This window comes from Ambystoma mexicanum, chromosome 3q (genome assembly GCF_040938575.1).
Source record: "Ambystoma mexicanum isolate Mex_15411 chromosome 3q, UKY_AmexF1_1, whole genome shotgun sequence".
In the NCBI taxonomy this organism is placed as follows: Eukaryota; Metazoa; Chordata; class Amphibia; order Caudata; family Ambystomatidae; genus Ambystoma; species Ambystoma mexicanum.
The window spans coordinates 675,603,611-675,621,999 of record NC_090926.1 but is presented as its reverse complement, the minus strand read 5'-3'; the positions used below and the strand labels follow the sequence as shown (position 1 = coordinate 675,621,999).

The window sequence follows — 18,389 nt, the reverse complement described above, 5'->3', positions numbered from 1 at the left end:
CGGCACCCTCATCAGCAAAGAAATGCACAGCATAGAATAAAAGCATCTCCCACTATGCCAGCCGATGGCCTCATCGACTGCCTGGTTGACAACCATTCCAGAAGACATACAAAAGGCAGTCCCTATGACCTTTTAGCTGGTAAAACCATGAGCAAGATATCTTCTGAGGCAGTCATGAGCATACATGGGGATGAAGATATACAGCCTTTATCCAACTGGCCAGAAACCCAGTACTGCGTCCAACCTCATCAGACATCATGACGATCAACCCGCTCACTCATACTTTGTTGCACCAATGACAATGTCATTGGTCGAAGAGAGATGAAGGTCTGATCATTTTGGTGAGAAGGTCTCATCAGAGTTGTTCACCATAAAGAGTAGCCAGGTTCTTGATATGACATGATATGAACTTGAAATTTGACACTACATGAAAAAAAGCATTTGCAACCTGCTAGACGATGGAGGCAAGACACTATCAAGAAAGGTGCACTGGCATCGAATAATGCCATCAATACTGTAAATACAGGTGTTTGCAAGATGGTAAATGACAATGTTGCATAGGCACGTGTTGATGAAATCTTCACATTCCAGCCGACAATTGTAAATTTACTGTGATAGATCTGTATTTGTGTATTTATTGGCTATTTGTAAGGCCCCTATAGAACACATGGTGTTTCAAGGCGCCACAAGAGAAAAAGGTGGGGCAATGGAGAAAGGCAGCAATAACCGTCTTACTAGACCTTGTGACATTCGGATTGTGTAAGTGCAGTAAGAAGTGCAAGGGCAGGGATGTGCAGGACTGGGCGAAATGTGAAGTTCTAGGGTATAAAGGGAAGCGCAGGGTAAAGAGGAGAGAGTGCAAGTGCAAGGGGGTTGTAGAGGAGAGGGGGAAGCGGGCCACAGAGGCTAGGCCAGTACTAAGGAGAAGCCCAGAGGGCAAGTGCAAGGGATTGCATGGGGTACAGGGGGTGAGGGTCCACATGCTAAGTGCAAAGAAGGAGCTGTACTGGGTGGGGGGGGCTGGTGCCCTGTAGAACTCAGAGGGAACCACGCAGCCAGTCACTGCAGCAGACAGGGGTGTTGGCGGGGGAGGGGAAGACAAAAGGAAGAAGAGAAAAGGAGGTTCTTGAGCTTCCAGAACTTAAGGAGATCTGGCTCAAACCTGAGAAGGGTAGGGAGACCATTCCAGAGGGAGGCTTCTGCAGAGGAGAGGGATCTACCCCCTACTCTTTGCTTAGAGAAGCATCTGATCTGCAGAGAGTTGGAGCTAGAAGACCAAAGGGCTCTAGCAGGGAGGTAATTGGGGAGAGAGAGTGGGATGTAGCGAGATCCCAGGCCCCAGATGGCCTTGTGGATGATGCAGAGGCTCTTGAACTTGATCCTAGCTGCAACCGGAGCCAGATTCTAGGGCTGGAGACATGTGGTCCCTGTGCTTGAGGTCAAGGATAAGTCTTGCAGTTCTGTTTGGGTTTAGTTGAAGTGGGTGAAGGGAGGATAAAGGAAGGTTGAGGTGGAGGCTGTTGCAGTAGTCCAGCCAAGAGAGGACCAGAGTTCAGGAGTCATTGAGTTTCTGGGGGAAGGTGGGGAATGGGAAAATGCCTCTGAAGAGGTGCAGCTGACCTTTTTGGCAGGAAAGTAGAAAATAAACTTGAGCAAAAAGCAACAGTGTTAGGACCATGTGAGCTTTTATTTCCTCTAGACATAGAGGTTCATTGTCCTATGCTTTGGCACAACCAGTTGTTGGCTTTTTCCTAAACTCAGAAGGGGGCTAGTTGTCCTCATTGAGTTCACAACTTTGGGCTTAAGTCGGAAGGGTAATTTACTTATACTGCAGAGAGGTGCAAAGTGACTCTCTTCTCCCTGTAGACACCGCTGGCTGAATTGGCAATTCTGACAAATTAGATGGGGCTTTCCCCGATCTCGGTTTTGCTCAGCGATGTATTATTCTCCCTTTGCTTTAAAGAGAATGTAAGTGTATCATGCCATCTAAGACATGCATGCATTTATTCCCCTGTACTCCTTGAACATATGCACCAAACGTATTCAGCATATGTTCATCTGACAGACAGCTAGCTCACAGACAAACAAAGGCTGTGGGACATGAAGGGCATGTAAGTAAGGGTTCAGGGCCTGATTCTGACCTTGTGCTAAAAGTAGTGTGGAAAGCTGACATTCTCCCCTCCCGTTTCCAGCACCATAATTATGAGGTGGTTGGAAGTATTGGAGGAGGGATGTTCTGCTTTCCTTCACAAAAAGCTGCTAAAATCTCATGTTGAGGGAGAAACGTGCATCAGTGGCAGTACAAACATTTCTTTAAAGAATGACACTTTTCTAATTTGCAAAAGTGTCTGTAAGTTATCAGCAACTTAGAAAGGTGGTGCTGCAGTGTGGGAAATGGTATTTTTTGAGACATTCGATGATAACGAAACCTTACAAGTGTTGTAGTTTCTCCTTTTTTTTAACATGCTAAACCAGTGTTTTTGAAAGATGGATCCCCTCACAGTGTCTACCCTGCATTCCTCATGGTTGCTAAGGCTGTTGGCAAGCAGTAAATTGGGCACATGTAAAAGTGGTGGCTTTGATGCCAGGCCACCACATTATCACTTTAACAGATTGTGGTGCTTTTAAGGAAAGTGTTCTTCCTTTATGGAAGAACACTTTCCTATGTTTGCATGCACCTCAGAATCCGGCCTTTGAGGGCTACATGGTCACTAAATGGCAGATCCCCTTTGTAGATCCTGCAGACTGACAATCTCTATTGGCTACACATGGTGAGTAGGTCAAACAGATGGTGCTCAGCCAGTTACACTGCGAGGCCAATAATCAAACAGGGGTCCCCTGCGACTTCAAACCCGCAGTTGCCATCAAGATGAGGGTACTAAAGGGGGGTGTCGCAAAGCCAGTTTTGATTCAAGGAGATTGCATGGAGCTGTGCTTAGTGAGTGAGGTGAAGAACAGAGAAAGGAGGAGATCAAAGATAAGGGAAGGTGTTGAGAAAAATGAAAGTTTAGGAGCGTAGTGGAGGAAGAGGGAGGTAAGAGGGAGGAAGAAAAAGAAAGTGAGGAAGGGGAGAGACACAGAAGGAGGATGTCATCTGAGGAGGGTTCAAGAGGAGAAAGGAGATGGATGTAGTCAGGAAGGGCCTGTGAAAGTCACCACCAGTTTTCAAGTATAGGGCACACACAATCCAGAGGGGGTTCTATCTATCTGTGTTTTTGTATTTCACCACTAACCCAAAGGCTGCGGGGCGCACACATGAGTCTGGGAAAGACAGACAACAAAAACAAATAATCCAAAAGAGACAGAATAAGAGAACAGAAATCATCCTACAAGCCAATAATAAAGAAGTCGTAGATGTTATAAGAAAATGGCAATGTAGATGAATTTCAGGTCAAAAAGAATGGGGGGGGGGGGTTACCCGTGACCAATATCACATAGGAAGGTTTTTAATTGTTTCTTGAAGACGGTTAATGAACTGCTTTCAGCCAGGTGTTTTGGCATTGAGTTCTATAGGGCAGGAACCCAGAGATTAAAACTAGCACCTCCAATTCTTTTCAAAATGGACAGGGTTGGACCAGAGAAATATTACAACTAGATCATAATAAGCGTCCAGCAGGTTTCTTTTTGATCCTAGCAGTGAGATATGACGGGGCATCGCCCCGCAAGCATTTGTACACAATAGACAAACCCTTATGCTGCAACCGCTGTTGAACAGGCAGCCAGTGCAGGCTGCGCCTAGCCTCAGAAACGTGCATATTGTGCTTGAGACCGAGCACAGCACGCACTGCACTATTCTGGACCACCTGCAACATTTTAAGATTAGCCTGGGCCATACCAATAAGGAGGCTGTTAAAATAATCCAGCTTGCAGCTGCGATCAAGGCAAGATTTTCTTTTGACAGATAGGGCCATATCTGCCAAAGGAGTTGAATGTAAAAATGGCAGGAGGATTTAAGGTAGTCGGTCTGCCGATTAAAAGACAGTTGAGGGTTGAAGAAGACCCCAAGAGTTTTTACAGTTTTTGATACTTGAATAACATTTTGGCCAATCAGAAAATTCTCGTATCTTACATCCAGCTTCTTCAGCTGCTGCTGGGTACCCAAAACAAGCAACTCGGTTTTGGCATTGTTAAGAGCCATAGAATTCATAGCTATCCAATTCTGGATGTCTACAAATATGTGGTTGATGCACTCTGAATCTTTGATACTCGCCAGTGAGTTGTATGACAATCTGCATATCGTCGGCATAATTGGCAAAATATATGCCCATAGCTGACAAAAGAGCACATAGATGTTGTGAATACATATTAAAAAGTAAGGGCGAAAGACACAACCCTTGGGGAACACCACATAGTAATATAGAGACCATAGAAAAGACATTGTAATCGCATAGTCCGCAAACCCAAGAAGGATTTGAAACAGGCCGTTGCTTCTTTGGTGCATTTGTCAACCGAGATTAATCTGTACGCCAGGAGTTGATGATCAACAAGGTCAAACGTGGCGGACAGATCCAAATGCACAACAATGCTGTGTTACCCTCATCGACGATGCCAGCAATATATTATTTCACATCCAACAGTGCGGTCTCAGTCTCGTAATTTGGTCGGAAACCAGACTGCTGAGTGGCTAATATATCATGTTCTTCAACGAAGGTCTGATATTGGCAATAAGCAATTTTATCCAATTTTATGGAGGGGCATAAGTTGAGGGAGCATTCAGAGCCTTCTGGATCTGTGTACGAACATTGATGTGGATCAAGCCTCCAGACCCTATCAAAAATGACAGGTAGCTGTACGAATAGTCCTCTGTTAGCGGGAGCCATAATCCAGATACTAGTGAAACAAAGAAAGTTCTGCCAGAGAACACAATACAAAATCGGTGCAGTGCCCAAAAGCTTCAATGAGCCATTCTGGCTATGTGCTTTTGAGATGCTCCCTAGTGCCACACTGCCCTTGACTGGGGTGGGTCTAGCACATAATGATTGAAGCTTGAAAATTGACTGAGGACAGATGGGGAAGAAATGGAGTGTAAACAGATATCGGGCAACTGCAGTCCAGGAGGGCCACTGTACGATAGCAGCTGATAGGAAGGGGGTCCTGGACCCTGGAAATTTTGAGATTGCGAGTGACTTGGGTAAATCCCATCAGGAAATATAGCATTGATCAGCAACTGTTACATAGTAGAACTTTGGACTCGACCCATGGTTCTTGACTCACCTATTTCCTATCAATGTTTGTCTTTGGACCTCCCACACTGTTACTTAATGCTTGATTTTCTTTTAGCCTTGCCCACCATAACAGTGGTGGGTATCAAGTGCCCCTTTTAGAATGATATGCATTGTGAACTATTATTCTATTGATGCCATGGTCAATTCTATCTTAATCAAAGGCTGTATTTGCCAACTTTTTTTAGGGACGATTCTGTGCCGGCAGAGAGAATGCTGCTCAAACCGTATACAACTATGTACCACTGTACACTGTGTCATTTGGGAATCCTTTATACAAATTGAACATTCTTCAAAAGGTACATATATTTATACCAATAAAAAGCAAACAAGTGTCTTCAAGGGACACATCATTCCCCAAGAGCCAAAGCAGGGCCAGTGGCAATAACCAACACGGCCTTCTCTGCGATTACCAACCCGAGGACAGACCGAAATGTAGTACTGAAACGGCCACCATCCATGTCATAGATGACACTCTTTAAATAATGGACAAAGGTGACTCACGCCTCCTCCTCGTCCTCTAACACTCTGCCGCATTGGACTCATTCAGCCACCTCACACAGCCTAGTCTACCTACGGATAGAATGGGCTTATCAAGCACAGTTCCCATCTGGTTCACAGCTTATCTCTTGGGCAGGCATCAAGTCTTGTAGATGGGCAACTTCGGGACAGACTGCCGCCTGGTCACCTGCAGAATCCTACAAGGCTCACCTTCTCAAGAGTGATCTTTAATCCATAAATATACATCTTCACTCAAGATCTTGGCATTTCAACCCACCGATGCCCGGATCATGCCCAATTACACCACAGCATGACTCGTGGTGGGAAACCAGAAATTCAACCATATTTCCCCTATCCTAAGGGAGGTTCATTAGTTTCCCATCTCAGACATATGACTGCCTGCATTACCTATAATGCAACCACCACTCTCACAGCTGCTAAACTAGCTGCTAAACTCTGCAGCTCAGCTAGGTCATGCTCCTCCAGCAGCGAGGCCATCGCTAGGCTTAGGACCAAATTGGCACTGAAGGAAAACAAACAGGAAGAAGACTTTCTTTTGCCAAATCCCCTCCCACTGGAACACCATCCCAGTGGTGATCTGGACTGCTCTTGCAGTTCAGGAAGGAACTGAAAAGCTTGCTCTTCAGTCAGTACCCAGCTTCCACTTAGGCTCCTTGGGTTCCTGCATTCCATCCCACCCCATGACTGAACATCCAAAACTACATATTGTAAGCCCTCCCAAACTCCCACTTAACTCATATGTTAACCGTAAATACTGGTACAGTGCCTCACTGCTTCCTAGCTAGGTTTGTGCTACATCAAATCCCAAATACAAACCTGTGCTATAATTCTGCAGTAAGAATTCTGCTAAGCAATGTGTTGTGCATTTAAGATGCATTGCATTCTAGATTATCTGAGAGTTTAGTCTCTTCTAGGATTGGTGGTGCTCATGAACCCCTTTAAATAAGGTAAGAATGTTTTGTAATCTACTCAGGGTGGGTGATTCTATGAACAGAGTAATGCAGAAGAGTGAATTACCTTTAACTGGCTTCTGCACTATTAATATATTATATATATTTTACAATCTCATTGTACCCACCCTCCTCCACAGTGGGGCTGTAATAGTAAATTATAATGCCTCATACGTGAGGCTGAAACCTGTCTGGTGTTTGTGTGGTCTCATTCAGAAGGGATATGTTCTAACATTTCAGACTGAAATGCCCTTTTCAGTGTGGGGTGTGAGAAACCAGAAGGTGTCTCAACCACTACTCCCTGGGGATCTGTCATCCAGGTGGGCAGATTAAATAAAAAAGAGAGAATCCACATAAAGAACAATAATCATTTCATTGTCGATTATTTACAAAAAATGATGTACTTGGGGAGAAGGGCTTGGATCAGTGCTCAAGAAGTCACTTAAGAGAACAACAGAGTGAGAGTACCCTATAATGGAGTTAAAGTTTTAATGTTAATATGCTTCAATTAAGAAAACGAAACACCTAAAAACAACCAAAATCATATAACAAAATCATACAACATAGTTCAAAGTCATGCAACATAATTTGTTGAAGGTATATACAGACAAAAGATACATATATATTTACAAGACTAAATTCTTAGGACTGACAAATTTCATACTAGGTCCAGGGGCAATTCTGATAGCGTAAGTGCATAGAAAAAAGTAAGGGGAGGGGAAAGGAGGAGAGAACAGAGAGTGAGCAGTCAAAAAGAGTGGAGAAGCAAGAGGGGAGAGCGAATACAATTGCAGAAGTCAGTAGTAACACATAATGTTGCAAGCCTGGATAGAAAATGAAGATGGGAACAGCATGATTCAGGGCCACCATGAGTACAAGATGCAAAGGAAGTCGAGCATGAGGGTTGAGAAAGGGTGACGCACCGTGAATCAATGAATTCCATAAAAGTCAAATCCAGCATTGGCCACAAGACGGTGACGGTGATACCAGAATGCATCAGGACAGACTCCTGCAGAAGTAGGCTGGAGGGGGTAGGGGAGCAGGGTAGAACAATCAAGCAAAACAGGCAATACCTGTGTGCGCGAAGGGTGGGGCACAAGGGAACATCACGGGTGGACCATAGGGGGTGGGGATGGCCTGTGGGGACAGATGAGGTAAACATGCTTACCTGTTGTCTGAGAAGGGGGTTGGGCCCTGGGTCGTCCTGGTCCGAACAGGAATTGACCTTTTCTTCATTAGCTCTTCGCTTTGGATGCCCGGGCGAGAGAAGTGCTTGATCTAAGAGTTAAGAGCAGGAAAGAAGGCTTAAATGGTGGGTTGTGCTTAGGCCAGGTGACCTAGATCCACTTGCACCTTCTCCCCATCTACAAACGAAGGAGGCTCGAGGGATCCTTAAGTAGGGAAAAAAAGCGGCAACCAGGAAGGCACCAGGTGGGCGGGACTTGCTAAGTGGAGAAGAAGAGCGGCAACCTGGAAGGCACCAGGTGGGCGTGGCTTAGGCCAGGTGACTTGGATCCACTTGCACCTGCTCCCCATCTGCAAAAGGAAAAGAGGCTGGAGGGCTCCTTAAGTAGGGAAAAAGAGCAGCAAGCAGGAAGGCACCAGGTGGGCGGGGCTTGCTAAGTGGGGAAGAAGAGCAGCAACCTGGAAGGTGCCAGGTGAGTGGGGCTTAGACCAGGTGACCTAGATCCACTTGCACCCGCTCCCCATCTGCAAAGGAAAAGAGGCTGGAGGGCTCCATAAGTAGGGAAAAAGAGCAGCAACCCATAGGTTCATAAATCTAGCTCAGATTATGTTATGGGATGGTTTCTGACTAGGCTAAATTGAGAGGCCCAACAAGAAAGGCAGTAATCTGGTATACCATTTCTAAGAGGAAGAAAAATTATGTGTCGGTCACGCAACATGTGTAGGTCTTAATTGTGATTGTAACATATTTTATCACTTTAATGTAGATAAGTGATACTGCACTCCACTTTCTCGCCAGTATCACTGTTTGCAGGCAATAGTGTGGCATGTGGATGGCCTTTTGTTGAATACAAACACAGAATTGTTGGTAAATGAGGTCTTTAAGAGATCCAATGGGCGTTTTGAGGCTGATCTTTTATTCTCGGGCAAGAATCTTGTTGAATACCATTGTGGGATTGTTGGTGTGTGTTAATACCCCAGGTACGGTGTTTGGTCTTGGTATGGGTATTCAAAATGAAGGAGTGCTTTGCATTAGTTGCATAAATTGAAGACGTTGTAGTAGGGCTCCATGGTTGCATCCAAAGAGCAAGTGGGGGTGATGGTTCTGTTGCTACATCCAGTGAGTATGAAACTACTCTAATGCCTCATTCTTAAACCTATGTACCTGTTTTAGTTCCATTATGCCACAATGCTCCATTAAGTGACACCAATAGATCACATCCTGAAGGTGTCATTACTCAAAATTGCAGTCATTACTTTTCATGCATTTTCTTCATACTTCCATTGGAGATATTGCCATTAATGCTGGTGATTGTTCTGTTTTTCTCTTTCAGGTGGATTCGACACCAGACCTTTAGTAAGAAGCATCCAGGGTCGCAGCCTCAGCATGAAAGCCCTAGCAAGTTCAAAGGCCCGGCCAAGCCTCACCAAGACCATGCCCTTGCGCTGGTCCTTTGGATCCAAAGAGAGACCACAGTGCGCATCTGGTGAACTTGTAGAATACCTGGAGTCAGGCCGCAGACCAAGGTATACAAATGAGTCCATCATCCCTTTGATGACTGGAGGTAGTGGCTCTGAAAGTGGACTTATTCCAAAAGATTCTGAGCCGAAGCCTACTGCCACCATGAAAGATCAAGGGGCCGGCACAACTGGCAGGGCCAGTGGACAATTGCCGGCAGTCGACGTCACTAAGGTCGAGAGCAAAGGCAGTAGAACTCCTGCCCCTGAAAAATCAAATACTCTTAAAAGGAACACAAAACCAAAAGAAGACTCTGCCTTCCAAGGGAGAAACTCTAAAGCTATGCCAGCACAAGGGGCACCATTGTCAAAAGCAGGAGAACCTGTGCAGCCAAAAAGCAATGGGAGTAAACCTAGCACACATGGAGGAGTTCATCTGGGTCAGCACGTATCACCCGCAAACAGTTTTCTGAAAGTGATGACCCGATCAGGGAAGAAAGGAGAGAATGACGAACGAAAATCAGCCAAGGAAGGATCCAGTGGGAGATCAAAAACTCCTGATGGAGAGAAGCAGCATGAAGGACGGTTTGCTTTGTTGAGGAACAGCTTCTTAAGGAAGGATTCCAAGAAGCCTACTGGTGAGGAGAGGCCTAATGCATTGGGGGTTTCCAACGGGTCATCAAGGACGTCACTGTCAAATGGGACCCCAACTGCACCAAGTGACAGAAGGATCCATGGCACACTACCACGAGGGTTCAAGGAGAGCATACCCAATGGCCGGCTGAGCAGGTCTGAGCTGGAGATCAAACGATCCCAAAGTGCCTCGAACGTACAGAGCAAAACTGACTACTCTCTGAAGAGGTCCGAATCCCTTCATAAGAACGGGAACACGTCCCACCAGCAGAGCAGAAGCACACCCACAGAGAAGAACTCTTCTGGAACCTTGCAGCGAATGCGATACCATACAGCTTCCCTAGGTAGAAAGAAAAACGTGCCAGAATCCAGCTTTTAAAATGCTCTGCCAGGACAAGGACAAGTCAGTGCACATTTATCACTGTACAATGAAGTGGGTGTGATCAGGTCTCCTTCGCCATACATGATCATTTGAGCACTAAGCTGAAAGACCATGCTCCTCGCTGAGGCACGGCCTCGTATGTGAGAAGATCACTTCCATCTCCCTAGCTCGACTCTTTGCAGGTTGGCAGAAATTCTGTGGATTCCCCGTGAATCGCCACATCGAGAGTGAGAGAGTGAGAGTGAGAGAGTGTGAGAGATCTGATGTATTTCATAGATGTCACCGGAGGTGCCTGATTCTGTAAATCACTGGTGTCCTCTTGAGGGAATGTAGGCATATTTCAGCTAAATGTCCCCAAGGATCTTGGGTCAATATCTCCTCCGCATGTGTGAGAAGGTGTGTGTGTGGCACAGAATTGCACACATGATGCAAGATCGATGAAAAGCAAACTTTTAGGGGGTGTTGGGTGACATAAAGGTGCCAAATCGTGATGCTAGCAGATGGTAGTTCTGCTTTTTCACTGGGACAATGGCGCTGGAAATATTTCTAGTCAAGAGAAAAGGATGCCACAAGGACTTGGCATGGCGGTACCTCTGTGGCAAACCATGCAATGGAGCCATCCGCATTGTTCCATCTTTACCCTTATCTTGACTGTTACTGTAGGAAGTTTCCAAGGTCTGCCACAAAAGCGCATCAGATGTTGTTGTATTTTAGGGAATTTTGCAGAACACTACAGTACAATAAATAGGGTGAATTAGTTGGGTACGGTAGCAAGCTACTCATCTATTCACTGGCAGGCTTTTTTCTGAATAATTTGCACTGAATCAAAAATCGAGAGAGTTGTGTTTTGCTCCATCTTTGCCTGAGTAAAAAAAAAAAATGGGTGAAGTAATAGACAAAATATATTGTACCTCATCATTTACATTCAAAAATTAGATTGTAGGTCAGATTGTTCAAATATTTATTGTAGGCCTTCTTTGTAGACTTCTGGCTTTTTGAGTCATGGATGACATTTATAGGTATGTTCTCTGTTGCACAACACGTAACACCATACAGAGGGAATCCTCAACACAGTAGCTCAAGTTAAGTAATTTCAAGCAAAAACAAAAAGACTGTTAAAAGAAATCAGTTGAATAAGAGAACTGGTTTGCCTCTCCGGGCACCATACCTACGTTCGTCTCAGAACAGTGAGGAAAGACTCAGTCCTGTGTTGCCTGGTGTTACAGATAATTAAACAGCAGTACTGCTCACAAATGCACAGAGCACTTCATCACAAACTTTCATGGCAGACGGGCAAGTGGGCTGGCTGCAGGAAGCCCTAGAAGAGGGTGTGGCCACAAAGCCACGGAGCAGTGTGAGTGAGCGCTCCAGGGTGTTGGCCAGTAGGACCCAGACGCAAGTGAGAGGACCTCCCTCCCTCACAAGAGTAAACGGTGGATCTGAAAGAGGTCTTATGATCAGTAAATAGGGGGAAAGTGTTCAACCATTTTGAAAGCGCTTTTCGAGTCAAAGTGCCTACTACATTTTCATGCATCTGTTTTTTGCGAAATCCTTGAAATTGTTCAGAGAGTCTAATTGGCTTCTGGATATAAAGCCAATAGATATGTAATTGTTCTTTGTAGCTATCAGTTTAGCACCTGTGCGGTGTGTTTCAGCCAATTAAGTATCTCAGCACTAACTGACGGTATCACTCTCCATGTAAGAGCAGTGCAGCCCTCGACTTAGCTTTGCTGCAGAGACAGCCTTCAGAGCTGCCTTCACTCATCCCAGAAGCGGGGAAAGATGGGGGGTCTCCGACGTTCGGGAAGGAACTCACTTTCATCGACTCAGGCTCTCAGGCTTTAACAGTTGAGGACTATGCGGGTGTAAAGAAGAGAACCCATCCTAGCATAGAGAATCCAACCACCTGTGCAAATTCTTCTTTCATGTTAATGTACGCTGCTGTCCCTATGCATAGCCCTAGTGCTACTAGCAATATGTAAAGGGGCAGGGGAAAGAACTATTCGGCCTCCAGTTAAAACCCCTTTCCCATGTCAACTGAACAGAGGATAGCACAGGGGCAACGCGCTGGTCTTGCAAGCAAGACCACGCAGAGCAGCAGAGGTTCGAATCCCGGATCTGTGCTTAGAAACCAAACTCAGGTACATGTTATAAAAAACGAATTAAATTAAATGAACTAATGTACATCTCCTGGCACCTGGATCTTGATAAACGAATGACATGTGAACATCCTCATGGAGAAGACCGCCTCTACATCTGTGCAATGACCCTTGTGCATTCTATCACCAAACTATAGTGACACCTGGGAAGATCTTCAGGCCATCAGCCAGAACCCCTGTGTATTGAAATCCTCCCCACAGGGGTGTTGAATGGGCCTTTTGCATTCCTAGAGTGGATTGGCAGAAATGCACTGTGATATAAATGTGTGTCCCCACAAAGATGCATTGGTGATGTGCTGCATGACTCCGGAAGACCTTTGTAGAGGCCCTTGGGGGGATAATATCACTGAGGTGACCCGACACATACGTTCATATGCTATTGAAGGTGGTTGGGAGGGAGGATTGGGGTGGTGAAACCCCCATTTTTCCTTTTTTTTTTTAAATCGAAACAAATCCCAAAGCAATGAAGGGCAAATCTAGCCCATTGTCATTAAAGATGACTCCAATTTATGACCGGTAACCTTCCAACATAATCCTTGCTACTTTGACATACCGTGTTGGCAAAACTAAACACCCTATGCGATGCTCCACTAAGACATATTTAGCGTAATACAGATAGTACAGTGGCCTAAAAAAATGTGTGAATTCAACGTTTGTGCCTTCTGGGATATCAATCTGAAATACTAAGCAGACTATAAAATAAGCGGCTCATGTAGCTCCCATAAGGATTCAGCATTGCATCAAAATCTATTTTTGACCTCTTATACCTGACCCACGTTTTGCTACAATTAGCTGCATCTAGGTGTCGATTTTAGGAGCGCCGCAGGAAGTGCTCGTCATTTGAAAGCTCACACCAAACCCAGTAGCATCAATTTTCACACCTGCTCATTAAGTCACTGAACTGGCACCTGAAATTAAGCAGCGTCTCGACTGGATGAGATTTCCACACGAATTAAGAAGTTTCGGAAATTGAAAGAAAAACAATGTGTCGATAGGTTGAAGCTCCAGCTGGATCTTGGTGGCCTCACATTAACAAAGTTTTCCCCATGGCAATTTCTCTGCCACTGCCAGTGTAGTATAATATAAGCCAAATTAGCTGTAACCCAACAGCTGGAGTTGTGGGTACATTCAGTCATCAGCCGCATACTGATGGAATGCAAGGCATTCTGGGAGATCAGCTGTCGTGTAGCGAAGTCAAATCATTTCATGTACTGCAGGGCATCGCAGACGAATAGTACACCAAGTTTTTATTTAAAAACTAAAAATGCTATGCGGATGTACTTCTAATCGCGGTATTTTGCATGGGTGTAGAATACCGTTTTTCCTCTCTAAAAATGGTACACATGGCACAAAGTATTTTGAGAATGGAGACAATGGCGCTAAATGTATGCATTTATGAAGCAGTTTGCCCAGGTCACAATGTTTAATGTGGCTCCAAATTCCAATCTACCCAGAGTACATTCATATCCAATATAAGTCCGGGCACCTTTTGTATAGGGGGGTGCTGCTGAAAAGGGCATTTTCTCCCAATATTCACCTACCCTCCAGCATTTTACAGAGCCGCTTAGGCGTGTGTTTGGTGACTACTATTGACACAATGAGCCGTCATTTCAATTGGACCGATCATTGCACAAAAGGCAACTTATGCACAAAATTAAGCATAAGCAGCCCTATCTGTGAAATTGTGACTGATTCTACGAGTGGGTGGTTTTACTGCATGGAAAACTGAGCCGATCAGGTTTTCCGTGCAGTTTTACACCTATTTCTAAAGGCAGTGGTAAAAGCCACCCGTTAGGACGATAAATAGCGGTGGGCATTTGCTTGATCCCTTATGGATTCTGCCGGGTTTTTGCCAGGATCCTAGCCTCTCCACCTCATGAAAAATCAGTGTGCGTGTAGATGCATGTGGTCATGTTGCCCAGAGTGTGTGCGGGAGGTGGAAGTTGTTTGCACGTTGTGCTGCTCCTGTAACACAGCCATAAGCATGGCATGGATCATCATTCACAGTTCTGGATCTGTGCACCCATCACAATGAGTGTCAGTGTCTGTTTCAGCAGAAGTTTTGCTTATGCATCTAAATTGAGGCTATTGGGATCCAAACAGATAAACTTGTATTGTGTTTTTCCAAAGCAGAACACATTCTCTTTGCTTCTATTGGTTGGTTTATTTTGGTACCCGTTTTTGTATCGTGCAATGGGAGATTTCCTGAACTGCAGACGCATCCACCACAGGCCAGTCAGCCTGATCTGGCTTCACCTGGGTTGGCCAGAAACACCCAAGACCCCCTGCAAGTTGGGAGATTTGCCATAACTCAACAAGGTTGTGTGATGTGCCAGCAAGCTTTTCTTATCTGCCCCCACATCCCTTAATTGCCAGGGGAGCGTCTACCCCATTTCCCTCAAAGCTCCCCTTAGCACAAACACTGGACTCACGAAACTGTGGTGAAAAGAGACAATCATCTGTTTCCTTTGTAAAGTGCCTAAAATTGTGCAGTCTTGGTGCTCATGGTTGTGTCGCGCTTAGAAGGCGACTCCGCATCTGTGAATTCATGGATTGTTCATGTAGAATAACTTGGGTCACAGCCATTGTGTTGGAAAAGAAGCTGTGAGTCTGTTTAATTCACGATGTTAGGTTTACATTTCCTCCCCACTGGCTGGACTGATCATTGTAAAAGAAGCCCCATTGGTTCCTCTTGACAGCTGATGTATCATTGACTAACGAGGTTGATCCTCTGATGAAGGGATTGTGTTGGCACTGAGGTGCAGTTCCGAAGCATTAGATAGTAATGGGAGATCCCACATATACCAGCATGTCTCTAGAGGTCAGGTTAGGGATATTGGACACATCACCTATAATTTCACTTTTTTAGCAGCTTGACTTCATTAGCAGGAAACAGCCACCGCACTGTAACTTGGCGTTACAAAAGCATGTCTTTATAATACAATGGCCCTAATATCCTTTACAGATCTGCTCCGCTGCTGCACCGCTGGAATTGGAGGATGATTCCGGAGAAGATGCAGTGGTTTAGGGGTCTTTTTCGCAGGGCTGCCACCTTTTAATGTTTCATGTGATTATGTGGGGAGCCAGTCTAGCAATACCTCAATGTTCTGCTAGTTGCTTCCTCTAATTGAACATCCAGTGTTTGCCCTGAACATCAACATTAAATATGGCTGTTGCTTCTGTCTGGTCTGTTTCAACTTCAAATCCTCTTCTCTTGTCTAACATTGGCACTGAGATTTCACTCTTCATGGGGTGACATTGGATTTCTCGGGGAGAAAGCTCCAACGGCAAGATTTTGCGTGACATCAAGCTACATTTTGACTTCAGTGCAATTGTTACTATTAACATCTCATTTTCGGTGAGGTCCAATCTGGAGTGATATGGCCTTGACCCAGTAATTGCTTGGAGGGCCACCAAATGCCTCTCCCCTTTAAGAAACTGCCCTCTCTACACATATTACACCTGAATAACTTGTCTATTTTCCTGGGTTATGCCTCAAGTGTCTGACAAGTATTATGTTCTCTCCAAAAATCAGGAAGCAGTGGGATTTTTTTCAGAACTGGTTGTATTCCCCCACAGCCCCCTTATCTATTTTTCTTCTTCGGCTCTCTTGGAGGTGTTCAGGGATGTCTTTTTAACTCTTGCTATCCTTTGGCTTGCTATGCCTCGTCCAGACCAGAATGGTGCTCTTCACACAGTTGTCCTGCACTTGTATGAATGTCCCCGTTGCATGAATCGGACATCTTTGTGATTGCCTGATGTTGTTTCCTCAACTATTGTTTTTACAACCTAATGGGATTTTCGTTTGAACCAAAGCTGAGGTGTAATGTTACATTCTTTTACCATAAAGGTAACCTTTAATGTTGCTTTAATGTTGTCCAATTCTGCCTGGGGGGCGTAATCCATGCTATGGAATTTTATAGAAAGGTAGTCATTCCATTCCACCCAACTTATTTCTCTTTTCCGTATTAATCAGCCTATCTCCTTGGCAGTATTTTTCTCACTTTCTGCAACCGGCTGAGCAAGCCTTGAATGCATGGGATACGTTCTAGTTCCATATTGATATTTAATGGGCAGCCTTTTGTAGCTTTTGTACTTTTTAAAGGTAAAGTTTCCTTCAAACTGTAATTGACAGCTGGATTTTGGCATCTGTTCAATTTTTCAGCACTTTCCCAAGCCTTGACCAGATCTACCCACTGAACTCCTCGTGACTTAAATGTGGCACTGCAGCTCTCATAGACTAGTCGCTTTTCAGAAGTGAGATTGGCTACACCACGCAATGGAGGGCCGCGGCGATCCTCCAGCATGTTCTAACGAAGCCGGTGATGGGGTTAAATTCTAATGGAGTCAATGGGCTAAAATAGTGAAAGATTTTGCGGAGTGTCACAGCTCCCCAAGGATAAGGTCTGAAGACATAAAAGCAACACACTCCAACACAACATTCTATGTTTGATCTCCAGCATTGCAGTTTTTCTACCCGAAAACAAAATCTGAACAATCGTACATAATATTGTTTTCACTGAGGGGGAGCTAACTTGAAGGAGTTTTTACAAACTTGAAATTCTTGTTTTCACTCCGAAATGCAATACAATCGTATAGAAACATGGTATTTTTTATTGTTATGGTTGAGTCTCAGGACTAAATGTGTTTGGAAAAAATGTTTTTTAAAAATTTGACAGTTTCTTTATTAAATCCTTGTTCTGGGATATGCAGTTAAAGTTTGTATTACACCTAATTATTACAAGCAGACAAGACCTGCTTTCCAGAAATGGAGGAGGACCAAAAAGGGAATAGGTGTCTCATTAAATAATGTGAGTGAGGAGACTAATGAACTGAGGAGACTAATGAACTGAAGGATAAAGTAAAGAGTATTTATTATATCACACACTAGATGACTTTATTATAGAATATGTGAAGACGCATTTTAAAGCAGCTATTTTGGTACTACATAAGCAGAAAAATGAAGAATACAAATAACTTAAAGGATAAAAAGGCTACTGATTTTAAAGTCTATGCAATAATGAATTTATATTGATCTTTTGTACTTTTGTTTGATATTTTACTCATCCTGTTTTGCATATTTTTTTATTAAAACATACCACTGGAAAATGTTTCTGGTTATGCAAATTCATTAACCTCTTTGAACATATGGTGTGATCACATGGGTTTACAGTTATTATCATCAAAATGTATGTCTGTTTCTACTAGTAATACTGTGTTTTTATAGAGTGATTCACACCATATTTCACCAACCTCAAAGCACTATATTAGAGGTGTGTATCCTATTTAATTCTACTGAATCTTTTATGCTATTGAATGTATCATCCATAAAAGGATGAAAGGCTGAGTGTGCCTGGCTTGGATTCAAATGTGTCTGCTTGGTAATTACAGCTATGCAGGCTCAGGTATTGGTTAACCAGTGCCTAGAAACTAGTTTATGCACACAACACTCAAGGAGGTCATTAGGCAGCGAGAGACCCTAGGTTGTATTTTTGGTTGTGGCTGATCACATTACATGGAAAGGGTGGGAAATAGGTTGTTGGGAGATGGCGACAGGTGGGCTTCCTCATCTGACATATGACTGGCTATTTTATCTGTAATAGTAGGGCCAGTGGTCTGATACTATGGCCTTTTTAACATTTTGGCGACAATCCAAGTTGGCTGAAAATATGTGGGACCTGGAACCTCAGCCACCCACTTGAATTAAGATGGCACTATGAGACAATTGAATACTGTAGTGGTGTCGTCACTATGTGGCAGACAATGAGAATTGAAGTTAGAAAGTGGTTTTCCTGGTGCTAGTGTGATCATTCCCGGGAAAGACCGGACAGGCAGATGGATGATTCTAATTTTGGTGCAATTTTCAGGTTGGGCGCCA

General features: G+C 44.3%; 1 protein-coding gene across 1 annotated transcript in view; it reads left to right on the top strand.

Annotated features, from left to right (window-relative positions):
- USP43 (ubiquitin specific peptidase 43) overlaps positions 1-17,620 on the top strand; it is a 1,531,566-nt gene extending 1,513,946 nt beyond the window's left edge. The window contains exon 15 of the mRNA XM_069654572.1: positions 9,214-17,620. Within this exon, the coding sequence (XP_069510673.1) occupies positions 9,214-10,349 (1,136 nt within the window). The 3' untranslated portion in view covers positions 10,350-17,620. The remainder of the gene's footprint in view (positions 1-9,213) is intronic.
- Positions 17,621-18,389: the final 769 nt, after the last annotated feature.